Source organism: Triplophysa rosa, linkage group LG22 (assembly GCF_024868665.1).
Source record: "Triplophysa rosa linkage group LG22, Trosa_1v2, whole genome shotgun sequence".
NCBI lineage: Eukaryota > Metazoa > Chordata > Actinopteri > Cypriniformes > Nemacheilidae > Triplophysa > Triplophysa rosa.
This window is the reverse complement of record NC_079911.1, coordinates 14,294,556-14,316,609: the sequence shown is the minus strand read 5'-3', so window position 1 is coordinate 14,316,609 and position 22,054 is coordinate 14,294,556. Positions and strand designations below refer to the sequence as shown.

Genomic DNA, 22,054 nt, shown 5'->3' with positions numbered 1-22,054 from the left:
TCTCACTTAAACACTAATTAAGTCGTTGGAGGGCAGCAGTGTCAGTCCTGCATGGGTGCTTGTGCACACACACATATATCATCCCCCTAAAGGGAGAGCACGTGTGTGTATATTGAGGGGGGGCAGTAAGCTGTCTGCCAGCATAAACCTCCCTTTTCCAATATGCGCGCACGCATTGTTTAATTTTTCCCTTCGATTTATTTTTTACGTTTTGTTACCTGTGCCTTGCCACTTTTTTAACCTGTATGTGCACTGGAAGCTTCTGTCACTAAGACAAATTCCTTGTGTGTTCGAGCACACTTGGCAGTAAAGCTCTTTCTGATTCTGGTTCTGATTTTTTTTTAAATCATAATTTAGTAATTTAGTTTCTTTACGTTGTCATACACATGTCATTACACAGATTTGTGTCCTCGTAAACCATGTATACACACACACACACACACGCACACACGCACAGCACACGCACACACACACACACACGCACACACACACACACACTGTGCTGTTAATAATGGGTCTAATAATCTGACTCATAATCACTCTTCAGACTGCTGCGGATCTGAGAGAAGCAAGCGTAAACAATAACAGTACACTAATCTTTACACGCTGAGCTATTGAGTAATTACACCATGCCGAGATATGTCACGTGACTGCAGATTAGAGTGCAGACAGACAGAATTTTAAAGAATGTTTTTGCAGTAATACACTGAATGTGCTAGTTATTATTCTTATTGTTCATATTTGTACTAAACTGCTATGGAGAAATCATGTGACTAGAAGAGAAATGCTATTGCTTTTCTAAGCAACTCAAAACACTTCTTAACCTTTTCGATTTCTTTGTCCACAACCACAGCTGATGTATATCTGTTATAAATATAAATAAACACAAATGATATCTTGATCTTTAGATGTTTGGAGTTATTTTTTATCATTTTAAGTCATCCTGAGGCCCTAGTGGTCCCCGGCTCAGAGGTTGAGAAACACTGTTCTAGACACACCCACGACAATGCATTTTAATGGGTAAACTTCTTTTTTTTTCAGAAATTTTAACAATTCTAGTTTTTAATTAATTTACTTATTTTTGGTAACACAACAAGGTTGTATTTGTTATACAATTATTTAATGCATTAGGTAACGTAAATTAACAGTACACAATACTTCTACAGCATTCAGCAATCTGACTTCACGTACTCAAACAACACAACCTGTTCTTAACTGAACACATCTTTGTGTCTAGTTGAAGGCAACACATTTTATTATGCCTTTTAACTCAACCTTGTGTTGTACCTTTTTTAACACATAATCAACACAAAATGTGTTTAAAATCCATAATAAAAAATGTGTTGTTATTTTACACGTCCTTTTTGAATATGAATGAATGAGGCATTTATATGGCGCGTTATTGTGTATTGCTGTACACCCAAAGTGCTTTACAACCATATGAGGGGGGTCTCTCCTTAACCACGACCAGTGTGCAGCATCCACTTGGATGATGCGACTGCAGCCACAGTACAACGGTGGCAGTGCGCTCACCACAAACCAGCTATAGGTGGAGAGGAGAGAGAGATATTTTTGAGAGTGTGGTAATTATAACATTTATGAATACATTTTTCAAATCCAAATTTGTAACGGATTAGTTAATGCACAATGAACAAACATGAACAATATTGACATTAACATTAACAAAAATTAATAAATGTTGAAAAACTATGTTGTTCATTGTTCATGTAAACTAATAAATTCATTCATGTTAAAAAGTCAGCCATATTGTGTAGTGTTCCAATTTGTTTATTTCTCGTTTTTCTAATTTCAAGTGATAAAATGAATTTCAACTGTAAGTTCACATTTTGCTGTTTTACTACAATGGTTTGTACATTGTCAGCATTGTAAGAAAAGGGTGTGTTTTCACCTGAGTTAAAGTAGCCTTAGTTCAATTTGTATTCAGCCTCTGTTATACTGCAGCGAACCGGTACGATCCTTAGCTGTGAAAACCTTTAGCTTTGCAGTATCCTCACTGTGCGGAGGATCCCAAAAGTGCAGGAGAACGAGACAGACAGCAGCCCACATTACCCAGAATGCCCACGTCGAATCGGGGTCCAGGGCGGGGGGCTTGAGTTTCTTGATTCAGAGCTGAATCTGTTTTTCTCAAATCTGCAAGAATAGCAATCAACAGTCCAACTGCAAAGTAACGTGAATCACAGAGAGAGAGAGAGAGAGATTGAGAGATAGTAGATGAAAGACAGGTGTAGAGAGAAAGAACAATCAGAAGAATAAACAACAAAATCTTTGAGTGGTTGAGATGGAGAGATAGATAGAAAGAGAGGGCGATGGCGTCAGATCGGGCAGGGGCCGGTAGAGTGCCCTCTGTGTCTCAGCATCTGATGGAAATTTAATAAGTGTATTAGGATTGGCAGCTACACTCTCCGGCTGCCCCGGACATTAGCATAAAGCTATTTATTAGTCTGATTTCCCTGGCTGAGAGCGACCTGGCCCGACTTGCGCAAGGAGCACGCGTTGTCATGGCAGCGACGAATGAAGCGGGCAAGTGTTCGGACGGGATCGTGCGGAAGAATCTCGACTAGTCATTTTGCCAGAGGAGGACGAGAGTGGGGGAAATGGGATTGAAACAAAAAGCAAAAAGAAGGCAGAGAGGATTTAATAAGAGTGAGAAGCAGAGAAAAGGTTAGATCTAACTCCATCTCCAGCTGCAACACCTCTGGGAGAGCTACAGAGGATGATAGCATCAATGCCGTTCGATAGCTCACCTGAAGACCAGGGATATGGTGTTCTAGATAGACTTTGTAAGGCATGTACAGCATACATATTTAGTTACTTTGAAAAGGTTTAAAAAAGGTTTCGATGACCTGAAATCTTTCCTTTCACAGCCTGTGCGCTATTAAACGTGGCATCTTTAGAGATGTCACACTAGATGTGTGTCTCCATAGCTGTTTTAGTAAACATGTATTTAGTAACTGATACTCTAATCTAAACATATGAAACATGCAATGTTACAACATGTACCACTCTATTCATCACAAAAGATCCTAAAGGAACCACTGGAAAAAAAATGTTTTGACTAAATATTCGATTAACTGCGATATTCCAAAAGAAAAGTAGGATTATATATTTTGTTTTCACGTTGATGCATATTGGAACAACATCATTTACTAATATGATTTGATAACACGAAATCAAAATGTTCACCGATACTAGACACTAAAATAAATATATATTATTGTTATGGCCTGAAACATCTTGTGATCCAGGACACTTATTTAACAAATTGTTTGAATGATTAAAATAATGACCATCTAACCAAACCAGACAAAAAATGACTTTGGACACCAAATGTACCTGAGAATAGAATCACCATTGTTTGAAAACTACAAAACAGTTTGACAGTTTGTGCAAACACATATGCTTCATGTGCACGCAAAGCATATTTCTTTAAAAAGTGACATCGCCAAAGTTCTACTGGCCCAGTATGCATAGCAAAGCAGTTTTAGCCGTTTTTATAAATCTATGTGAACATTGCTTTCTGAATGTGGAACGTTTTAAAAAATGGGTCTACCATTACAAAAGAAAGAGGAACAACTGAGACAAACTAAATCCAAAATAACTGCGGAAAATAAGACCGTAGAAGAAACCTACTTGAAAGCTACCGTACTGAGGAAAGTTTTAGGCGCGTCTGTAAAAATTCTGTGAAATGGGGATGCTTTCGAAAATAATAATGAACTTCTATTAACTAACTCGAATTAATATTAGCTATGACCAACCTCTGCATTTAAAGGAAAAGCTTTTGTCCTAGATACACTTGCACATAGATTTCAGGTAACTTTGCAGGTAAGTTTCTTCTGCCATCAGTTCTTTTAGATTTAGTTTGTCTCAGTTTTTCCTCCTTCAGGTAATAATAGATAGACTTGATGATCGTAGAACCAGATCTCCGTGTGGAGCACCGGCTGTTGTCAGACTCCTTGTGCATACAGAGATAACACTGGATTATTAAAATGATGGCAAAAGGAATGTTTAAAACTGTAAACTAATATTTACTACTCACACACTACAGCAGAAAATATAAATAACTGGCTTAAAACCCTTTTTGGGGCCAAAATACTAACGCACAGTACTGTATATACAGTATAGAGAGAGAGAGAGAGAGAGAGAGAGAGAGAGAATTTTCTGTTTTTAAATATGTTGTTTTCATATAAACGTAACCCTCAGTCTCATTTACGCTTGGCCTAATGTGCAATTTGTTTTACATACCATGAATACACAAAATGTGCAGTTGCAGTTAACATTTCATTCCGTCGCAATGTTATATACCTTCATACCGCACAACCCTAGTCTCACAGATACTGGGGTATTACAGTAGTCTGAGGTTAGGATTTCAACTAATCGGCCATTGTTGCAGGTGACTAACCTTTCACTTTCTTTTACCGTTTCATTGTCTGTCTGTCTCTGAGAGGACACATTAGCCTCCTGCTGCGGCCAATTACAGCGCTAATGCCAGACCTGAAGGTTTCAACCCCAGCAGGCCATCGAGAGGGGAGCAGGTTTTCAGGTGTGTGTCCGCGTGTGATTGCAGTGGAGTGTGTGAACCGAAGTGCTTCTGGTCTCCTTTTCCCATGTGTAGATCGAAGGATAAGATGTGCTCTGATTCCCTCTCACACATCCGTAATGAGATTCAACAGCTCAGAGCTCATCATTATTCTAGTCTTAAAGTGTATTATGTGAAGTCATTCTCTCTCTCTCTCTCTCTCTCTCTCTCTCTTCCTCTCCTTCCCTCGCCTTTTTCAGGTCATTTCAAGTAACACTTAATTTAATGCGATTATCCTCCAGCGCAACTCAGCACAATCTCGACGCGTTTAATGAAATAAGTTGGGAAAACTATCAGCACATTTTTAATGTAATGTCATTTTGCAGTTAAAGCGCAACTTTTTCCACTTTCAGGTAGTTTGCTGGCGATCCGGCAAGTTTAGTGACGTTCGTGGACGGCTTCAGCATCGCAAATTAAACGCTAACCTTTGAATACATTTGAAAAGAAAGGTCACATGTATCATCTATCATATCATGTTTTGGAGACGTTTGGATTTGAAGATTGAATCTAAAGTGATTCAGCGAGGTGAAAAATGAGATTTCTAGACATTGATGGATAGTGCGTAGTCAGGTATTTAGCATAACTACAGCCTGTCATTGAATATATATACTGCTGAGAACCCACTAGACGTTTTTCTTGATAATTGTAAGGTTATGAATTCGACCTATAATTGTACCTAACTTGGCACAACAGTCTAATACTGAAACTTTTGTAAAAAAATTGGTCTTTTCTTTAGCACTATGGTTTCATAATAGCAAGCTTTAGTTTGTTCCGGTTCTGTAATTCTTTTGTAGTTTTAGTGTCTAGATGACATGAATCAAAGGTTCAGTTATCTGACGTCGAAGACTATTTGTAAACTGCAACTGACTCATTAAAACACAATTGCTTGAATACAAGGAGATTCCATGGTTCAGAGGATTACCAACCTAGTCAGCGTGACATTTCGAAAAGTGATGGATTAAACTACGGGATCTTTTATTTGTCACAGGAACAGGCCCTGAGGTGGAGTAACAATGCTCTTTGATGATGAGACAGGGTTTGAAGCTTTTTTCACTTTTGAGGTGAGATCACAGTGGGCGACGGGGTCCGCCAGCTTCAGTGTTCCACGGTTAGATTGAACTAATGTGCTTTTCCAACTCGAAAGTTCTAAAACTCTGACTTCTGGATCTAACCGATCGACACTCGCCCCAGTAGGATGTCAGCAATATTAAGCCTGGCCTGACAGGCAGGTGCATTTAGATTCAGGATGGCAGTGGGGAGCTGGCTTTTGGAGCTACTTTTCTCACTCTGTCAGTATTAAAGGTCAGTGGCTATTGATTTGAGTGAATAACTCATGATGCTAAGATGAAACAGGGTGAGGGGGCAAGGAGCAGCTGCCCAGGACCTCTGTCTCTTATTATTTGATTTGTCACATCAAATATAACGCAGAAGACCTCAGTGACTGTCAATTTGGGTTCTTCAGTGACTGGAAACAAAAACACACCCAAAAATAATAAAAATCTGCCATTATTTTCTCGCCCTCGTTTCATTATAAACCTGTCTGACTTTCTTCTGCAGAAAACAAAATAAGATATTTTGAAGAATGTAGGTAACCAAACAACGGCGGTACCAATTCACGTCCATTGTATGGACACAAAATAAATGCAAGTCGATGGTATCACCGTTGTTCGGTTACCAACGCTCTTCAAAATATCATCTTTTGTGTTCTTCTTTTGTGAACTATCCCTTTAAAGTTTTTATATGACACTTGCCCTCAAACAATTAGAATATGTGAGCAAATCCAATCCAAGGGATGTAACGTGTTTTTTGTGAGCTTCTGCTTAAGTTTCATTGCGATAACCTTTGTATCTGGGCTGTCATTTTCGTTTTAACCACATGGGGGCAGTAACAAGGCCGTAGTTAATAACATGACCACTAATTTATTCAAGCACAACCTGCACTTCACCTACAAACCTACATTAAAAATTAAAAGTGATGTTTGGTTAAGTTAGAGAGTTTGGGTAACATTTTTAAGACTCTGAGAGCCACTTTTATTGGTCCATTTGTAGAAGCATTTCATTGTTGTCTTCATAACATAGGCCTACATATTTTAAAATGATGCATTATACCTAAATGATCAATAGGCTACTGTGGGATAAGGATATCTGAGCAATTAACATTTGCATTTCGCCATTTTAAATGTATTCTGGAAGTGCAGTGGTAATTGTCAGGAAACTGTGCAGTCTGACTGGATTTCATACATTATTCCTTCTGCGTATAAAGAAACGATCTGTGGAGACCGCGGTAGTATAAAAGCTCAAATCCTCTCTGTGAATTGGGATTTCGATATAAAGGAGATGTGATTTTAATATTAAACATAACCGTACTGTATAATTGATCACATTATTTATTTAGTCACAACATTACAGGCTCCCAGTGAAAAGACCCGTACTGCGAAGAGAAACACAATCTATTCCCACTATCTGAAGGAAGATGCCGTTTCAAGTGTGTGCTCTTCTTTATGCGTCTGATGTAATTACCCTTCGTGCTAAAGCATTTACCACACCAATTATAGGGAGCTGGAGTGAAGGAGAGAGATGGACTCGTTTTTTCCTGACCACCCTGCGCCCTGACGCTTTGCATTTAAAAGACCCCAAACTCTACCTCTGCACATGAAGGTAAATGTCAGGGTCGCGGTTCGCCTCAGATAGCCGCTCATCAAAGCGGTCTTTGGCAGCCTGACATTTCGGGGGGCAGACAGGCAGAGTCGGGGCCGGGGAGCCTGTATTAACCCCCGGTGGGACATTGAGGCAGGATAACACCGGTCGATATCTATCTGTGACAAAACACAGTCTATTAAAATAAAAGACACAAAGGCTTGACGCTGGGGTATTGTTTACTGGCATTGTTGTTCAAAATACAGTTCGTGGAAATGCCAAAGTTTAACTGTGGCGTTAAAGGGAGACAGCGGTTTGTGTAAAAGAGTGTAAGAGAATGTCGCCCTCTCGCGGTAAAGTGGTTAAAATGATTTCGCAGTATCTCTGTAGTAAAACAGATTGGGCGCATGAGGGCGCTATTCTCGGATGAAGTACGAACATGTTTATTAATAAACATAATGCGTATTTCAGAATAACAAATCTTTCTAAATACTCACGAGTGAAGTACAATTAGAAATAATACCTCATGTACAATTGTAAAAAAATAAATAGAAATTAACAAATCAATTGTTTTTATACAAATAGTTTCTATTACATTAATTTTGCCTTTACATGTCTGTAATCCAATTCTGAATAGTTCTAACTGCAGTCTGCTGGTCTAACTGATTTACTATTCATTGACTGTTTAGGAGCAAAATTAGTATTAAAGATATTCTTCTTTGTGTAGACAGATGCTTCTAGGAATTCCCAAGAGATTAATTAATTTCGCATTCAGTCTTCGTATTACGAATGCTTTGAACATGATGGCAGAACAGATCGCTCAAAATAACCCAGCAATTTACACAAACGGCCACCAGGTGGCACTATATTCACAACTTGCAAGTATTTGTTACGTTTATTGTCTTAAAAAATAAATTCGTTTAGCAACTTTCACAGGATTAAGAATGTAAATTGAAATTATAATGTAAATAGACAAAAATGTAATATATAGATTCTAATTCAAACAGACAAAGACATACAAAACGAAGGGTTAACACTGTATATGAGTTCATGGTTTATTAGTGTTTTACATTTTGTTAGACAATTTTTGTCTGTGCGTCTGTTGACCACTTGTAATACAAGTAATTTGACAACAAAAATACACGTTCTTGTGACTGGCTTGTGCTTCACTAAAATGTGTGTTCTGCAACCGGCCACCAGAGGGCGGCACAGCTTTATGAATATGCGTCAGTCTGGTAATCATCAAGAATCATGACTGGTTCCCTAATGGTTTAGCATTTCATCAATATACTATAAATGACCTTTATGGCTTAATATAGGTAACAGATTTTTTTTATTTCTAAAATATAGATAATTGTTGCTACGTGCTTGGCAACTTCAAAGATTTATATTTGTGTGATATACTGTGTATGGGTTTTATCATGTACATTTTTTGAATTTATAGTATGTAAATTATGTAACTCTTACTATTCAGACATCAGGACTGGCTGAGCCATGATTGTGGTGCTATTTAAGGAGTGATTGTTTTCATTGCAACACAATGTAACTGGCAGTTACTTACGAATGAGTGGCAACCAAGATGAATCATCATTATCATGTTCATCCAATTTACCCAGGAAGTCTATATTTAGAGCCCAGTTTGAGCTCCGTGACTCCGCTTGCCAATCGACTCTGCTCTGTCTTTTCTGTACATGCAGCTCTCTTTCGGACTACTTTAACTATTAGTTAAAAGATTTAGTTTTGTGCTCAAATCTTTAACCCCAAGCATGACCATCAAGTTCAAATCACGGCATGTTTTAAAGTGCTGGTTATTTAGTGGCGAAACCCCTTTTCACTGAAACAGAATAAAATCCAATTAAAGAAACAGGGAGCTTAGATCTATAGAGTCAGATTGTTGTCCTTGAATTTCCCATCACTGGGCTCCTTATAATGGCACATTTATTAAAAACCAATAGCTTCAGACAGCCTCTCAGACTATCCTTGAATGTCTCAAAAATATGATCTTGTGAAATAAAAGAGTAATTATTTTGAACAAAAAGGCTGCCATGAACGAACAGACGGAGCTCATGGAACCGAAACATGCAAGTCACTCTGCTATTATAAATTCTGATGGATGTGATTTTAGGGGTTTGTTGTATAGAGGAGGCGGATCCGTGTTGGGTGACAGGTGAATGGGTGTGTTCTGGCCTGGTCCCCAGTGTTTCTTAGCCCCGCCCCTTTGTAGAAATGGTGTTTTAGCAACATGCTTCATCTACTTTCCTACAAGAAATATGTTGCTTTTGCGAACAGTAAATGGAGATAATGGTATCCCACAATGCTTTGCGGTTTGTTGATTGGTGGAAAGATTTCAACAAGACACCTCGGACTCAAAAACACAAGCACGCCCCATATGCACAACTGCCAACTGGTGATTGATCAATGCGTGCAGATGTAAATGCAAGTTTCTTTAAGCTCATGCATGTTTTTGTTGTCGTGTGCACTCATGTGTGTGATTGCTGAGTGCTGTATTAGACAAATTAGTCTCACACACTTCTATTAACTACTTTTTCTATTAATTAAGGATTATTCAAAGTCCTGTTTTGTGAAATACATGCCTGCTTTTATTCCTGTGTCAAGCCCTCTGTGGATGACCGCTGACCTGTCTGTCTTCAGCTGTAATAGGAGAGACGCTCTCTGATGCGAGTCTCACATGAGGCATATGCGAGCGGTGCTTCAGGGAATACCAGCATCATCAACATCCACACGCAGGGCGACCTTGCCCGCAGAACACAGGAAAGCCAGTCTAGACAAGGAAAAGTGATACGGCAATTGGGAATAATGTGTGGATGGACGAATGAATGAATTTATTACCTTCTTCCCATTCAGAAAGCTTTATGTCTCACATAATGGGAGAGACAAAGGTGGCATATACTATAAATCATGTGGTAATCTTTCTGTGGTCCTATAGGCTTTACATTATGACTTTATATTGAATTTGAGTTTATATCAGTGTTTAATAGTTGAGCTCTATTTTGTAAAGGTCTACAATTTTCTAAATGCAGAATTATTATGTTTCTCTTTTTCTTTTCCTTATTGGATCCTATTGATTTTTCTCCCACTGGTATGGATTTTAGGATCAGGCTCCCCTGCGCCTCTGAGTGTTTGTATGTGTGTGAAGTGTAAGAGAGAAGGAGCAGGCTTTATAGATTTTAAGATCCATAGAGCTTATGTAAATTGTAATGAAATGTAAATCTTTCTTTAGGAGAGTTGATTTTGATCACAATGTATAATAAGTTACTAATTATTACTCCCTTATGTGAACTTTTATTTAGAGGCAGACAGGAACAGTTGTGTTTATTGATGCTGTTGTAGATATACGCTGTTCCCAGTCCACCTTGATATATTTATTCTGCAAGTGTTAAATAATATGATTATTGATATTATTTAAATGGTCATGTGATCTCAAAGGGATAATTCACTCAAAAATCCATGTCTTTTTAAACCTGTATGACTTTCTTCTGCAGAACACAAAAGAAGATATTTTGAAGAATGTCGGTAACCAAACAACATTGGCCACCATTGACTTCCATTGTATGGAAATAAAACCACTAAAACATTTCTCAAAATATCTTTGTTCGTGTTCAGCTGAAGAAAGAGTCATATGAGGTTTTGTACAGCACAAATAAATGATGACAGAGTTATATTTGTGTAAAGTATCCCTTGTACCATGACCCGCTCCATCTAAAACAAAACAGCTGTTCTTTTAGTCTTTCAAAATAACAATAGTCTTCCTTTCATGTCAGTGTACATTTTTTGAAACATCATTTTCAAAAGTGCCAATGATTTTTTTTCTGTAAAACCTTTTCAATGAGGAAAAGTTCAACGTTCATTGAAATGATTACCAATGTCATTCTGTTCTGTCTGTTCTTTTTCCTTAACGTGGTTGCTATTTCTGTGTTTAGTGAGCTGTATTCAGTAAATGTCATTTTCTAGTCTACACAGTTTCATCACTGGTACAGAACTGTGCACATAATAAAGCATGCTCTCTCTCTTTCTCTCTCTCTCAGTGTAGCTCAGATGTGGTCATGCAGTCTAAAGGTATTAAATTATTCCAGCCTAGCAGCCGAATGGAACTGCATGGGGAGATGACAGCATTATACACACGTTTAAAAAGCTGAAATGCGTTTTGGCGAAACAGCGAGAGATGATGACAGTGTCCTGAATAACTACTGATGGTTGTTATTTTGCACAACGCTCCACGATTGGTTACTTTCAGATGAATGTTTGCTTGAATAAAACTAACTCAAGTTCCACAAGGCCAAGCTGAACCAAAGTTTATTTGGGAGCATAGCTGCTGTTTTTCTAGCTCGGGGCTTGTGTGCTTGTAACAGCTGTAGTGAGCAGGACACAGCGTAGGTTCATTTTTTTAGGGTTTGTCCATATTTTACCCAACAATGGGTAGAAACAACCCAACATTTAGATTGTTTTGTCATGCTGTGTGAATATTATCTATACAAATAAAACCCACGGTTGGGTAAAATATGAACATTAATTTGTTTATTTGGTCACACTTTATTTTAAGGTCCAGTTCTCGGTTTTAGTAAACTATTAACTACGACTTTTGCTTAGTTAACTCTTAATTTGTTGCTTATTAATAGTTAGTGAGGTAGTTGTTAGGTTTAGGTATTGGATAGGATTAGGGATGTAGAATATGGTCATACAGAATATGTGCTTTATAAGTGCTTATAAACAGCCAATATGCTAATAATAGGCATGCTAATAAGCAACTAGTTAATAGTGAGAATTGGTCCTTATACTAAAGTGTCACCGTTTATTTTAAACAAACGGTTGGGTTTGTTCACGTTTAACTCCAACCATGCTTTGTAAAAACCAAGCATCCAATATCATTTTTAGAGTATAATTGTGTACATGTACATTTCTTTTTAGTTTTTACCCCATGAGTGTATTTGCTGCCAACTATATTTTGACTCAAAACAATGCACTCCGATTGACATTGGCAACGTTTCCATGCAACATAATTGCTTTTTTTTGTCTTGTTAATTTATGTTACGTTACTTAATGATAATACTTAATTCATTTTAATTTTTTGCCTATTTTATTAGAGTTAATTCTTTTGTTTCTAATCATATGAATACACAGTTGTAATATTACATGTGAAATTAGATGTTACATGCAGTTTCCCTTTTCCACTATTAAAAATCTTCACTGCCTTACATTTTTTAGTACAATCAACATGGCTTACAAGTCATTTCATTTTTTTACATTACTTCAACACATCAAAAGTTAAGCAATTTAAGTTATAAGAACTCGAGTTATGTTATATAAACTTAATTTCAAGTTATATCAGCTCACCACTGGCTAAAACTTAAAATAGTAAGTTGAAATTACATGTAAAGTTTTTGGTACTTAAACATTTTAAGCAGTAAAGCTTTTTTTTTACAGTGGAAAGGTGTAAGTAACTTTTACAGAGTCTCTAGCTCGCAGCTGATTGGCCAGTGGTTTGTAAACTTCTTAAGTAACATGCATCTTCCTGTGTAAAATGCAAGTTTCATATCACGTGTAGAGTTTAACAAACTGTTGAAATACATGACATTATTTGCAGCGTTGGCATGTGCGAGTGTGTATTTATTCCGTTTCAGACCAGTGAAAAGCCTCTAATGCAATTTCACACTGAATCTGACTAATGTAATTAGTAGCTCTCTGTTTCTCCTAATGAATGTAATCGCCCAAATGGACAAACGGATTAAACTCTTAGCATTTGAAGCGACAGCATCAAGATGCCATTACTCCATATGCGACTGCAGTTTCTATGGAGATTTCGTTAAAAGATTCGCATAAAATTCTTACTAATTAGCGCATAGCGAACCAAAGTGAACATTCCACGGTGAGATACGATACACCGCTTGTTATCCATGTGGGGGGATTTGCTTCTTAACAGATGATGTTTCCTGGCTTCCAGTCAGGCTTAATGAGTTTGACAGGTGTTGTGCTGAACTGGGATCAGGAAGCAGGAAGGACAGTTCTGTTCTGGGTGATTGCTGGCCTTCAGGCTCCATTTTCAGCACCCGCAGAGCAGATCTCAGATCAGTCTCTGGGGCATTAGCTTTCAACATGACTCCCATCCTGCAGGAAGTCCGAGCTAACTCCGTAATCGGCCTCAAAACAGGCCAAACGTGACAGGACTCTCTGACCGGGCTCCTTAAAAGGCCTGGCTTCCATCTGCCGGAGCAGGAGGAGCACGTGGAAGTGACGGTTGTGACATCCTGGAGCGGTTTGTTTGTTTATGGGTATGATTACTGTTGAAGATAGATGACATCATATCCTGTTTATAGGTCTCTCTTGCCCTGTGCCTTCGGATCTCCTTCTCGATCTTTCTCTCTCGATCTTTCTCTCCCGATCTTTCTCTCCGATACCATCTCAGGAAGCTCCCCTGGGAAGCACCATGCAGCCCGTGATGAATCCGCAAGTCCGGGAAAATGAAAGTGTTTCTTGGTGATTTCAAAAATAGAATGAGGTTCTTGAAAGGTATTAAATTCTGTAATATATTGTCTCCCGCTACAGTTGGATGTATGGGAACTCTGAAATAAATCAATACGGAAAACAGCAGCGCGGGAGCTGGACATGGAGTTGAAATATTAAACAAGCGGCTTAAAACACAGGCCAAAGCCTATTTGGAAAAGAATCCATTACGGCTTCGATACTCTCGGCAGTTGTCTATGAAATTGAATTCGGCTAAAGAGAGGAGAGCCAGTGGTTCGAGGACTCATTTGCTATGAAATTGAGAGGCGGTTTGATCAATAAGACATACAGTATTTGGAACGCCCGGCAGAAATAGGGGCTGTAGGAACAGCGCAAGGATAAGCATAGCAATGATTGCTAACTGCCCAATTTTCTCCCTTCAAGCACACACACAGACTCTTCGAACCCCTTGAAATTACATTCTTGGCGCTCGAAGTGTGGCGTTGGTGAAATTAGATGTTAAAAATTCTTTAATTTAGCGAGGCAATATAAGGGTATTACCCGTAGGCTAGCGCAATGCTAATCTTTCTCCCAAGAGTCCACGTGTAACAAGTGGACCGTTATCCTGATAACACCTCACCATGGCTCTCTCACACACAAGTTCTCCAATCATTTGGTTTCAGATTGAATTCTATTCATGGTCACATTAAATCTCAGAGAGAAGGATTTACGCCGTGTGTGCCTTGTGAATGAGGTCGCCTCGCTCAACATAAGACCATATATTTGGGTTTTAAATTATTTAAGTGTAACAATGACAGGGATCGATTTTTTTCACTTTGTACGCATAATGGCACATTTCAATGCAAGTTTATGCCTCCATTCTCAAATCTTCTGAATTGTAGCCTTTGGAAATGAGAGGCAGAGTTCTGGTGAGGCGATGAGAAAGAGGGAGAGACCTGCTGTTCAAGCACTTTAAAAAGAACACGAAGTCAAGAAAGAGAGCGAGAGTCGGTTCACACCAACAGAGATCCAGTATTTTCCAAAGTACAGCAGACATCCATATCAAGCGGGGGCCCGCAGCACTTCCAGCTATCGCCTCAGGTAGAAATCGATCTCCTCTGAGGCTGAACTTTGCTTTGGAATGTTCCTGCGGTTTGGATGCTGCTCACAAAGAAAGACAGGTAGACAAACAGAAGGAAAGGGAAAGCTATGGTAGAGATCTGTGCATGAAGTCTCTCTGGCAATTATAACTGCTCTGACTGACAAGTCGAAGACCTCTAACCTTCTTGATTGCCAGAACTTCGTGCATTGTTCTGCAGTCATGCCTGTGGCATGTTCTTCGCTCCTGTTGTGGGTTTATTTTGATCCCTCTTTTTTTTCCCCCATCGGTTTAGTGTAGTACGAGCTGGAGCCTTAGACCAGGATCGATTCTGAGCTTGAAATGGATGGGGTTTTGTTCTCAGGAGATTATCGTGTAACAGATTGCTGTGGGACATGCAATGCTGACTTCTGGCTATTTAGTAAACCATTAAAATTTTTCATAAAATAAAGTATTGAAGAATTCAGTTAAGGTGTGTGTGTGCGTGTTGGCGCGTACGCGTGTTTAAAATCCCTTCACTTATACCGATTGTGGTCATTTGAGTCAGCAGATACAGTCATGTATATGCATTAGGGAGGGATAGTTCACCCCAAAATGAAAATACTTTAATCATTTATTCAACCCAGGTTATTCCAAATCTGTAGGACTTTCTTCTGCAGAACACAAAAATATATATTTTGAAGAACATTGACAAGCAAACAACATTGACCCTCATTGACTTCCATTGTATGGACACAAAATCACGGAGACATTTCTCAACATATCTTCTTTTGTGTTTCACAGATGAAGGAGTCATATACAGGTTTTCAATGACATCTCTTTAACCTCTAACAGTTTTATTGGAAAAGGCTTATAAAATGTTTAAGCTAAACCTTATTACCACGCAAATTTGTATTTAATATAAACATTGTCAGTGTATTTGGTTTATGTGCACATATTTTGCACACTTCTGTTTACTGTATGTGCGTGATGTCATGATGAGGATTTACAAGCTTATTTTTGAAGCTGATCGTCTTCAGTTCAACTTCAGTTCGGCTACTATGAAGTCACAATCTGAGATTCCTGTTGCAGTTTGAGACCGTAGAGAAAGAATATTTGTAAATTGTATTGATAAATTCTCAATGACTGACGAATAATGTCTCTGCGGGTTGTAATGAGTGAAGCCGAACGTAGTGGTTCGTCTCAATTAGGGATTCCCTTCTCTTCTGCGGCAGCAGAGCGAACCGATTCATCAGCTCATTTCTAGCGTTTCATGTGGGCTAATTGCCTACGCAGCGGTTGATAATAGAGATTGATTCTGGACATTTCCGCTTCACTTCTTCATTTTTGTGGCTGAAATCAGCTTTCTTTTTCTCTTTTAAACTAAATCAATTAGCATCTCTCTCTCACGCACACACACATTTTCGACCCATGCTGGGACACAGTGGGCCTGTTTGACGGAGCTCAGATCTTCTGCATTAATTAAGACACACAGAATGACATCTCTGCAGCAGGCACTGCAAGGTCACCGCTGTCTTTGAGAAGGACCCTTGCAGGGATACACTACATGAGCCACACTACACACTTTGAGAAACGTTTCTAGATTTCCTTTCCTTTTTACTCATTTAAGGTGCTTGTGTAATATTTTGGACGATCCATTGACAGAAATGCAATATAATATACGTAACTATGTCTTCAGATGTGTATAAAGACTTTACATAATGGAGTATTATGCTTTTATTATCTTAGAATGAGCTATTTCTATCTTCATACGCTGCGGGTTCCCTTACATGGCGTTCACCATGTTGTTTCTACAGTAGCCCCAAATGGACAAACTGCAGAGCGTGTTTCGTAAATAAGTTATCTCCCTCGGGAAAAGATCGAAAATCTCTTTGTCCTGTGAGAGCCACCCTAGTGCTCCAAAAGGTGGGGGTTAAAATCAGCCGTTGGTTGCAATTTGCAACCTCACCGCTAGATGCCGCTAAAATATTCACATTGCTCCTTTAAGATCTAAACAATAAAAGGTCTAAATGATGTTTGAAAAATAGTTTAGAGATTTTTTTAGATCTCTACAATAACTTGAAAGATCTTTATGTATTGCAATGTGCTCAGACTTGCTGACTATGGAATCTGATATTTTAATTTGAACCCTACTTAGTGTTTAATTTAGTTTTTAGTAGAAATCATTTCAGGAGAAAGGTAGCAAAGTTGGCACTTTAATAAAACCGAGAACTCAATTTTGTTTTCTAAGCTATAAATGAACAACCTCTAAGCAATACAAGGTTCTTTCTTCATTTTTTCTTTATTTCCTTCATTTCTGGCATTCAATCTGCACAGGTTAAATTGCAATGAGTCACTCACCCCAGTGGATTGCAATATAAAACATATAGCCATATGTACCGGGTGGTGCTTGTATGCAATGTGAATACAGATTTTCATCCCTTGAGAAAAGAGAACATACCTCTCGAAGTGTGTGTGTGTGTGTGCGTATGTGTGTGGTGCGGACCACAGGGAACTGTGTGGTCAAGCTGAGAGAAAGCTCTCTGCATGCTTATCATCTGTTGCTTATCTCTCTGCATGCTACTGAATGACTCTGACCTACAGGTGAGCCATACAGGCTCCTCACGCTGGGCTCATAAATTACAGAGGCCTTGGGAGACTCTTCCAGAAACAGAAAGAGAGAGAGAGAGAGAGAGAGAGGGAAGGGGGGGAGGCGGAGAAGTGTGAAGGTCTTTGTACCTGCAGATCCTGAAGCTCGGAGGGGGTGGTCACCAACTTCCTCTCTCTGTCTCTCTCTGGTGACAGATAATCAGCAACCGTAAATTAGGATGTATCCTCTCTGCTCCAATGCAGTTGCTATATTATTATAAGCGATCATGCTGGACAAAAGGCAACAGCTTCTGCGTCGCCACACAGCAACCTGAGCCGTGGGTTTGCGTCCATGGGTTTAGGCGAAGGAAAGCGTTCAGCTTTTGATTCCTGGTAGCCACTGTAGATAAGAGAGAACCATAAAACATCGTAATGGTGGTTTGTCGAGAGTGTAATTCTGTCACTAGCCTCTAGTACAAAATGTGTAATCTTCATGCTACCTATTACCCGTCAGAAGAATTATTCAAAACAGCACAAGAGCAGATATGATCATTCAGGTGCGTTTTCCCATAAAAGTCTTCCAAACATAGCGAGAAAAGCACAACCATGCTAACAGTATTGGGTAAGTTACTCTGGAAAAGTAATTAATTACTAGTTGCTAATTACATATTCATTAGTGTAATTAGATTACTTTACAAATTACTCTCCAAAAAGTATTTAATTACTTATTCCTAAATTACTTTCTATATCCTATATCAACCTTAATTAGTTAAGTGATTCAAGGATAGACATGAAACGGCTTAATTCATTCAAATAAATAATGTAAAACTACATAAAGTAGTATTATTAACTGACTAAAGTAATTCAAATGTGAGAAAGATAAATTAATGCAAGCATTGTAAAGTTAGACTTTGAATTTTAATGTAAATTCCTGTATTGTATACATTACACAGTATTTAGTTCAATTACATCCAAAGTAACTGTAAGAGTAATCCCTTACTTTACTTTTTTAAAGGAAAAGTGATTAAATTACAGTAACTAATTACTTAGTAACTAGTTACACCCAACACTGCATGCTAATATATTGATTGTATTCTCGGTAACACTTTACATTAAGGTACCCTTTATAAAGCATTTATTAATTATTAATAAGTCATTTACAAATGCATTATGAAGCAGTTATAATAGCATGAATAAAAAGAGGGATTCTAACGAAATACCTTCCAAATAGTGAGTCATTTTTAACTCACATGTTATAAAGTAGATTCATTATTATCTTGTTGTTGTTTGCAATATAGGCTGTCAGACTGGACACTGTAGGGTGTTATGTTGTTTTTCGTATACCTGCTTACTATTTGGCAGGTATTTCGTTAGAATTTCCCTTTTTATTCATGCAGTTATAACTGCTTTATAATGCATTTTGTAAATTACTTATTAACCATTAATGAACACATTCATAAATGCTTCATTAAGGGTACCTTAATGTAAAGTGTTACCGTATTCTCTTGCATCATTTGTTTTATGATGGAAATCTGTTGTTAATGCACTGTATGGAAAAGCATTCTGCTGAATTATGGCTAAAACTGGCCATTTAATTGACTGCTTGCTGCTTGACACATACGAAGAACATCATGTCTTTGTTGTCTCGCCATAAAACAGAATGAGGATTGTAAAAAGGTTAGTGCACAAAAAAACAGGCAAATGTACCCACAAGTGCAGTGCTCCAGGGAGAAAGACACGCAGATGTTGCTGTTAAAAACCGTCATTAGGCGGAAGGAAAGTATGGCTAGATTTTCTGAAATTGCCACTGTGTTTCTTGGTGTCTGTGTGTTATCAGTGCATAGGTGTGTATTGTGTGTGTTATTTAACACATTTTCATGTTAAGTTTGTTCCATGTTATTCCTCAAATGCATTAGCATTTAAACTTTAAAGAAATATTTGTATTGAAATTGTGACAAAAGAGTGGCAGATTGTCAGAAATATGCAGAAACATTTCCTGCTTAGTGTGGTGTTCAGGTCTGTGGCACCTATTTTTAATGTTTACTAAAAATGACTTTATTCATTGTTTTTTTCCAACCTCCAACATTTATAAACATATTTTTTCACCCATATCATATTTTCTTTTCTTTTACGGGCTTTTTCATAATTGTGATTTAAAGCCACAATATGGAATATTTGGACCACTAGATGGCGCACTTTCGAAACAACAACAAAAGGCGAAGCTAAATGACGTTATGTAGGAGAGTGGAATTATGGGACATGTCGTTTTCACCATCCAGAGGCGTATGGAGATCGCCCATCATGTTCACGGATGAGGTAATTAATTAATTTTATTTTATGTCATCGTAATGAATTAGCTTGCAAGAAACGTGGAATGTAATGCTACGTTAGCCCGCGATTTGTCAATTGATTTGGTAGCGTAATGATACACAGTTTTACCTGTTTAAAACAATCATACAGTCGTCGTTTAAAAAGTAAATTGGAACGAACCCACAGCATTTACAAGTAACGTTATTGGCTACATATTTTTGTGCGACATATACTGTATTTCATAGGGTAACTTTTCATAACTATTCAAATAATCTGTGCATGGGTATTTCGTGTACAATAAAAAAAATGTGATTACCTGTCTATTAAAACATGCGAGAGCGGAGTCTGTGTCGAGTCAAAGTTGGTCGCGCGCGAAGCTCTCTCCATTTAGAAAACGCTTTTATTAATATTAAAAAGGATATTAATCCTTGTTTTATTTCTTCATTTGTCCATAAGCTTGCTTGCCTCATTTGGCCTACTTTTACACTTTTTTGGGTTTCCTTTACTCGCCAAAGAGTAATCGTGATCCATAATAACAGAACAACAGATGCTGCGTCCCAGATGCTGTAACCACTTCCACATTTGCGTGTTGCCGTAGTTTCTACAACCGGAAACTGAGGGTAGTGCGGAGCACTGGATATTAAGTCACTGATATGCGACAAATACAAGGGAGACAAGGGACGGGCCATTTTTTTTAATAGGAATTTCTTTGGATTTGCACATTCTTGGGATCATTTGGGATAATGTAAGTACACAACTGCATGAAATATATCACACTGTGCAAGTGATTTTTGTATATTTCATAACAAAATTCTTCCATATTGTGGCTTTAACAGAAGTAAATACCAAATATTAACCATTTATGCTATCTGTGTCACTTGTAATTGGGGTAAATTAAATGTGTATATAGTCTTTTTATATAAAGCTTTATGGATTTTTGCATACTTGTTTACGTAAATCTGCTAGACTGGCAAACATTGGCTGAGTACATGCAAATGGCTAATAACTTATTTTGTGTTATTTGTTTATTATGCTGTAAAGCACTGTGGTTAACCTTGTAATTTTGATATGTGTTCTATAGATAAATTGATATTATTATATTATATTAGTATTTCAGAATTGATCATTTTTATGTTTGAGCTTAAAGTGTAGTCCTTAGGTCATGGAAAAGATGGCAGAACATTTGTCATAGCAAAACCATACACTCCAGTTATTATCCACATCCGTTAAGAGAAAATCAATATGATGCCACATGATAAAACACTGTAAAATAGCAATGATCCAGCTGTTACTGTATCTCTACAGGAAACAAAAGCACCTGCTGTGTCAAACCGCCAGGTCATTACTCTTCATTCATAGCAACATGGGAAGCTATGGCATGTTGTGTGTGTGTGTGTGCGTGTGTGTGCGTGCGTGCGCTGGTATGTGTGTGTCATTCTGTCTTTTCTCTTTCCTATTCATGGGCCAGTAGGAAGTGAATTCAGTCAAGTCGAAAGAGTGAACATTTTTCCTCATTGCCTGGCCATCTTTTTCAGCACCAAGTAGAGCAGGTAAAAGTGTGTGTGTGTGTGTGTGTGTGTGTGTGTGTGTGTGTGTGTGCGTGTGTGTGTGCGTGTGTGTGTGTGTGTGTGTGTGTGTATACTGTATATACTCTGCTCCTGCTGTGTCTTACCGCCTCAGTCCATTCAGCAAACATAGAGCACTTGTAGACATACAAAGTGGCTGTATTTGTGTGTTTGTGTGTGTGTCCAACATCTGGAACGCAGCGAGACCATGTAGATGAAATCCATCCTGCTGTGTTTCTGGAGTGGAAAGCTCTGTAATAGCACGTCCATTATCTGGACACCATGTATGTGTGTGAGAGCTTTAGATGCCTGCAGTTCTGTATTTCCTGCTGGGCCGGTCCTATCGCATTCGGCCAAAAATGACTTTGTAGCCTCCGTCCATCTGTGTACTTCATGTTTGCACGTATCCCAGAAGTCCTCCAGCAGCTCTCCCAAACAAATTATGACAAAACACAAAACATTTTCTGGCGTGCTGTATTGAAATCTGCCAAGAGTTTGAATTGAATAAATATAAATAAAAAGGGATGCAAGGGAACCTTGTACTGGTCCTGAAAATGCTACGGAGGCCATGTGATTGGCAAACATTTCTGATTATTAATGAGATGCTTGACATTGAATTTGCTAGATTAGTTAACAGGAGCGGTTGCCATTTCGAGAGAAACATAGTGTCGATTGAACCATGGCGGACGAGACCAATTAACCCAATCTAATCCAATTGTTACATCTCGATATGGAAATGCAGTCTGTTGGTGCGGGGTGTGCCGTCTTTCTAAAGGTCATTTTTGACATAACTGTAGCATGTTTGTAGTGAGTGGCTTTA

General features: G+C 38.3%; 1 protein-coding gene across 2 annotated transcripts in view; it reads left to right on the top strand.

Moving 5' to 3' along the window:
- robo3 (roundabout, axon guidance receptor, homolog 3 (Drosophila)) overlaps positions 1-22,054 on the top strand; it is a 123,238-nt gene that overhangs the window by 9,350 nt on the left and 91,834 nt on the right. Inside the window, exon 1 of one of the 2 annotated variants that reach the window (XM_057321166.1) lies at positions 4,482-4,561. The exons of the other annotated variant lie outside the window; for it this stretch is intronic. Within the exon in view, the coding sequence (XP_057177149.1) occupies positions 4,504-4,561 (58 nt within the window). The 5' untranslated portion in view covers positions 4,482-4,503. Of the gene's footprint in view, positions 1-4,481; positions 4,562-22,054 lie in introns of those variants that run through there. 2 annotated transcript variants of the gene reach the window in all.